We start from the raw sequence: 5,621 nt of genomic DNA, 5'->3' as shown, positions 1-5,621 counted from the left end.
GGCCTGGCTGGACGGGCCCTCAGGGAGCCACAGCCAAGCCCTGCGCTTCCTGGGGGGCGACTCCCGGGAGCTGGCCTTCAACCAGACCGCAGCGGCCGCCACCATCCAGGTGCCCTTCGATGGCTGCCAGGTGAGGGAGCAGGGGGAGCTGGGGCTCCAGGTGGGGCTGGAGGGATAGGGGGGCTCCATGGAGGTGGGAGGTCTGCAAGGTCTGGGGGGCCCTGGGTGGGGGTGCTGGGGAGCGGGGGAAGGGCAAGGAGGATGGCTGGGGGGGACAGGGGGGGCGGGGAGGGGTTGGCTGGGGGTTGGGGGGATGGCTAGGGGATGGAGGAGCAGGGGGCGGGAGTGGGATACTGGGGGGGAGAGGGACCCTGGGTGCGGTGGGGGGAGTGTGCTGGGGGATCCGCAGGGTGCTGGGAGGGGGTGGGGAACTGGGGACCAGGGACCCGAGGTGGGGACGGAGGTTTGGGGGCTCAATGGAGGTGGGAGGTTTGCAAGGTCTGGGGGGCCCTGAGGGAGGGGCTAAGGGGGCGCGGGAGGAGTCTGGGGGGCCAGGGAGCTGGGGTAGGGGCTGGTGGGGAGAGGGTGCTGGGGAGTCCACAGGGTCTGGGGGGGACCAGGGGAGCTAGAGGGGTTGGGAGGGGGCGGGGCCGGTGGGATGGGGGCTTGATTGGGGTGGGAGGTCCACAGGGTCTGGGGATCTGGGGGGTGGCTGGGGGCTGGGAGTCAAGGAGGCTGAGAGTTGGGGGGCTGAGGGTTGGGGGGGCTGGCTTTCTTGAAGGCCTCCAGACCTCAGGGATGTAGGGACGTGGCAGGGGCTGGGGGTCAAGGTGGGGGCTGGGGGTCCGGGGAGCCAGGGGTCTGGTTGCTTAAGTGTGTGGTGGGGGTCCGCATGTTCTGGGGGTCCTGGAGGGGTTAGAAGGCAGAGAGGGGGATAGGGGTTCTGGGGGGTGTTGTGGGGGGCCCACTGGGGCCCAGGGAATCCAGGGGGTCTAGGAGGTGAGGAGGGGCCTGGGGAACCGAAGTTTGGGGAGGGGGCTCGCAAGAAGGGAGTCTGGGGTCTGTGGGCTCCGGAGGTCCAGCGGGGGCTAGGTGGCCAAGGGGCTTTGATGGGGTTGTGGGGGGTTGAGTTGGGTGGCTGATGTGAATGTGGAGGGTCCGAGGGCTTGGGTGATCCAGGGGGTTGGGGAGGGGGCTGGGGGACCAATAGTCGGAGGGGCTTTTGGTCCAGTCTATGGGAGCTGGAGGTCCTGGGGGTCCTGGAGGGTGGGGTGAGGGAAGCTGGGGGTCTGAGGTCCAGGGGGGATTGGGTGCAGGGAGGGTATGGGGCACTAAGGGACCTGGAAGGGGGGCGGTGGGCTGGGGGTCCTGAGAGGGCCAGGAAGCGAAGTGTTGGGGGGTCCCTGGGGTCCTGTGGATCCAACATGTCCAGGAGGAGTTGGGGATGGGGTTGGGAGACCAGAGGGCTGGGTTGGTGGTCAGGTGGGTGAGGGGACTGGAGGTGTTGGAGCTTGGGGGTTAGAGGAGTTGCCGGTGTGTGGGGGTGAAGGGAGTCAGGGTTCTTTGGGGCCCAGGATTCAGGGGGTGGGTTAAGGAGTGGGGATGGGCTGAGGGTCCTGGATGGGTTGAGGGACTGGGGGGTCAGGGTCCAGGGGGCCTAGTGTGGAGGGTGGGGATGGAGTTGTTGGATCCGAGAGCTGGGGTAGGAGCATGAGGGAAGACTGCAGGGTGCAGGAGAGGTCTGGGGAGAGGCGGCCAACCTCCTACCCCCCACCCAAATCTACATCCCTATGTCCCCCATATTCCCACCAGCTCCGCAAGGGCCAGTCGAGAACAGTCCTGGACATCACTTCTTTTCAGACTGGTTTCCTACCCCTGGTCGATGTAGCAGCGACTGACTTTGGCCAAACCAACCAGAAGTTTGGCTTTGAACTTGGCCCCGTCTGCTTCAGCAGCTGAGCGCCTTGGGGTGGGAGGTAGGGGTGGGGAATGGCAAAGAGGGACCCCAGGGAGCCCCTTCATGCCCACTCCACACCTCCTACCGCCACCACCACCAAAGACAGGGAGGGCATTTTTTTTTTGGGTGCTGAGGCTTTCAAGCCGAAATATTTATGTCTTCTGTGACTCTGGATTTGGGGGTGGGGGCAGGAGGGCTCTTCTTCAAGGTTGAAGATTCTGGAGGAGGGGTCTGGATTATGCCCCCCCCTTTGAGCCCCCAAACCCTGCTTCCCAGTGGTGTTAACTGTTGCCTCTTTCTTCATTTCCCCCCTCCCAGCTCTCTGTCCCCTGTCCCACCCCAATTACAAGGAGCTGGGAGCTGGTACATGCCTCCCCCCTCTCAGATCCATGCCTTCCCACCCCCCTATTTGGTACCCCAAGACCCTTGGTGCTACCCACCCACCCCCATAGTTAAGCACTGGACATCCACTCCCAAACTGGGATCCCTTTGTTTTTAGTTTATTTTTTAAACATTTCCTCCTATTTAGCTGAGTTTTCATTTCTGGTGTGTGTGTGGGGGGGGGGGGGGGCTTGGGGAAGGGGTCACAGCAGAAGGGGTGCAGCTGGCTGAGTCCCCAGCTCATTCTGTTGCCTCCATCTCCCACTCTGAAGAGGCCCTTGCCAGCTCCCCCCCACCCCACCCCCGCCACAACCCACAACCTCTGAGTCACTTTGCCAAGACTGGTGGTCTGGGGGCAAAGATGGTACTGGGAGAGGGAGCACTGGGTGGGCCTTCAATGGTGCTGTACTACTTATATCTGGGTCTGTGTCCCAAGGGATCTCCCCAACCCTGCTTGTCTATGTGATCTGCTTAGGGAAGGCCAGGGGTGCAGACCAACATGGTCCCTATGTGACACTCCTACCCCTACCCCTACCCCAACCCCCCCAAAAAAAAAAAAACTTCCCCAAAGCTCCACTCTGGGCCACTGGGTGTGATCTGCATCTCAAGTCAAAATAAACTGGTCAACTGTGCTCCATCTCTGTCTTGTTGTATTTTTAAGACGTGTGTGTATGTGTGTGTGTGTGTGTGTGTGTGTGTGTGTGTGTGTGAGAGAGAGAGAGAGAGAGAGAGAGAGAGAGAGAGAGAGAGAGAGGATAGAGGGAGGAGAGAGAGAGAATCTCTCTGGTGCATGTCTTTCTGGTCCAAGTTCATTCCATTTTTCAGGGGTGTTTTATTTACTTATAGTTGGTACTGGGGTTTCACTCCCCTGAACTGACTTTTTTCAGCTAGAAAGGGAGAGGGAGAAGGAGAGGGAGAGGGGGAGAGAGAGAGAGAGAGAGGGAGAGAGGGGGGAGAGAGAGAGAGGGAGAGAGAGAGAGACCATTGTACCAAAGCTTCCTCTAGCACAGCGGGCTTGAACCAGGGTTATGCACATCGCAAATTAGGAGCAGGTGAGCTGTGCTGGCAGTCCTAAAAGATATCTTGTTGATTTATGAGATGAGAGAGAGAGAGAGAGAGAGAGAGAGAAGAAGAAGAAGAAGAAGAAGAAGAAGAAGAAGAAGAAGAAGAAGAAGAAGAAGAAGAAGACCAGATTATACCTCTGACACATGTTACTAGGGATCAAACTCGAAATTTTAGTTTTACAATACTTTTAAAAAATTTTTTTAGTTATAAAAAGGAAACATTGACAAAACCATAGGATAAGAGGGGTACAGCTTCGCACGATTCCCACCACCAGAACCCCGTATCCCGTCCCCTCCCCTAATAGCTTTCCTATTCTTTATCCCTCTGGGAGTATGGACGCAGGGTCATTGTGGGATGCAGAAGGTGGAAGGTCTGGCTTCTGTAGTTGCTTCCCTGCTGAATATGGGTGTTGACAGGTCGATCCATACTCCCAACCTGTCTCTCTCTTTCCCTAGTGGAAAAGGCACTAGAGCTTTCCCTAGAGCTCCAAGGCACATTGGTGGGGTTGTCTGTCCAGGGAAGTCTGGTCGGCATCCTGCTGGCATCTGGAACCTGGTGGCTGAAAAGAGAGTTAACATACAAAGCCAAACAAATTGTTGAGCAATCATGGATCTAAAGGCTGGAATAGTGCAGATGAAGAGTTGGGGGGGGGCTCCATTTTGTAGATAGCAAGTAGGTGTATTTTAGTTATATTTCAAAGGGCCTATAGCTATACTAGTGTTTATTTGTTTATTTATTTATTTATTTTTTGCCTGAGACTGAAATCTGATATGCAGATGGATCCTAATTATTGTCTGGGGAGATGATTTCATGGCTGGGAAAAGGACCAGAAAGCTGGATCAGGGAAGAGAGTAGCTCCCTAATATGGGAAATGTGTATAAATATTACTGTAAACCCCATCGATTTGATGTGGTCTGGGTCCCATAATTAGCTTAGGAGCCTGTGTGACCTCTACATCCCTCTAGATCTGAGCTCACATTCTGTGGTCATGAGTAGGAACATTCCATGCTGCCCCAGTATCGACCCATCTTCCTCAGGTGTAGCATAGAGTATGTTGTCCATCTTCCCTTTGGAGGATGGAACATTCTCTACCCTTGTTGATCCAAGTTGAGGGCAAGGTTCTATGGGGGCCCACAAAGGGGTCTATTTTGTTGTTCCTGGTAGAAATGACAGGTAACAATGGAGAGAGGGATTTATTTGAGTTCTAGGCCCATCAAGTCTGTTTGGGAATCTCAGGACTCCCCGATTAGGGCCCCAGCCGGTTAGTTTTATAATTCTATTGCTTTTCACACTGCACAATTTCCCACACTATGAGGGAGGTAATTTAATATTATTTTAATGTGTATTTAGAGAGAGAGAGAGAAGCTTCTTGGTGGTGCACCTGGTTGAGTGCATGTTGCAACATGCAAGGACCCAGGTTTGAGTCTCTGGTCCCCACCTGAAGGGGGAAAGCTTTGCAAGAGGTAAAGCAAGGTCTGTGCAGGTGTGTGTGTGGGGGGAGCAGGTGTCTCTGTCTCTCTCATTTTTTATCTCCCCTTTCCCTCTCAATTTATGACCGTCTCTAGTCAATAAATAAAGATAATAAAAAAAAATTCTAAAAAGAGGGAGCCTGGCGGTAATGCAGCGGGTTAAGAGTGCATGGCACAATGTGCAAGGACCAGCATAAGGATCCCTGTTCGAGCCCCTGGCTCCCCACCTGCAGGGAAGTTGATTCACAGGCAGTGAAGCAGGTCTGCAGGTGTCTGTCTTTCTCTTTCCCTGTCTTCCCCTCCTCTCTCGATTTCTCTCTGTCCTATCCAACAACAATGACAGCAATAACAATAATAATAATAACAATGGTAAACAACAAGGGCAACAAAAGGGGAAAAATAGCCTCTAGGAGCAGTGGATTCATAGTGCAGGCACTGAGCCCCAGCAATAACTCTGGAGGCAAAAAAAAAAAAAAATCTAAAATGAGAAAGAAAGATAAAGAGAGAGAGACTGAGAGAGAGAGAGAGAATCACCAGCTGGTGGTACACCTGGTTGAGTGCACACATTACAGTGCATAAGGACCCAGGTTCAAGCCCCTGGTTTGAACAGAGGCTTGCAAAAAAAAAAAAAAATTAAAAAGAAAAGGAAAAAAAAAAACAGAAACAAACAGTCTCATAGGTTTTTTGAGAACTCTGGTGGTGAACTTTGGGAGATGGGAGCATGGGAACATAATACCAATAATGGGAAA

General features: G+C 54.2%; 1 protein-coding gene across 1 annotated transcript; it reads left to right on the top strand.

The window, feature by feature from the left end:
- Positions 1 to 4: 4 nt before the first annotated feature.
- On the top strand, positions 5 to 2,970 carry LOC132535672 (collagen alpha-3(V) chain-like; the record flags this gene model as incomplete). Its single annotated transcript, XM_060182451.1, has 2 exons — positions 5 to 130; positions 1,813 to 2,970. Coding segments are annotated over 2 exons (273 nt in total), but the record flags the coding sequence as incomplete, so codon positions are not given.
- Positions 2,971 to 5,621: the final 2,651 nt, after the last annotated feature.

The sequence above is a fragment of the Erinaceus europaeus genome, chromosome 23 (assembly GCF_950295315.1).
Source record: "Erinaceus europaeus chromosome 23, mEriEur2.1, whole genome shotgun sequence".
NCBI lineage: Eukaryota > Metazoa > Chordata > Mammalia > Eulipotyphla > Erinaceidae > Erinaceus > Erinaceus europaeus.
Note: the sequence above shows the minus strand (reverse complement) of the source record. Positions and strands in the feature narration are given on the sequence as shown.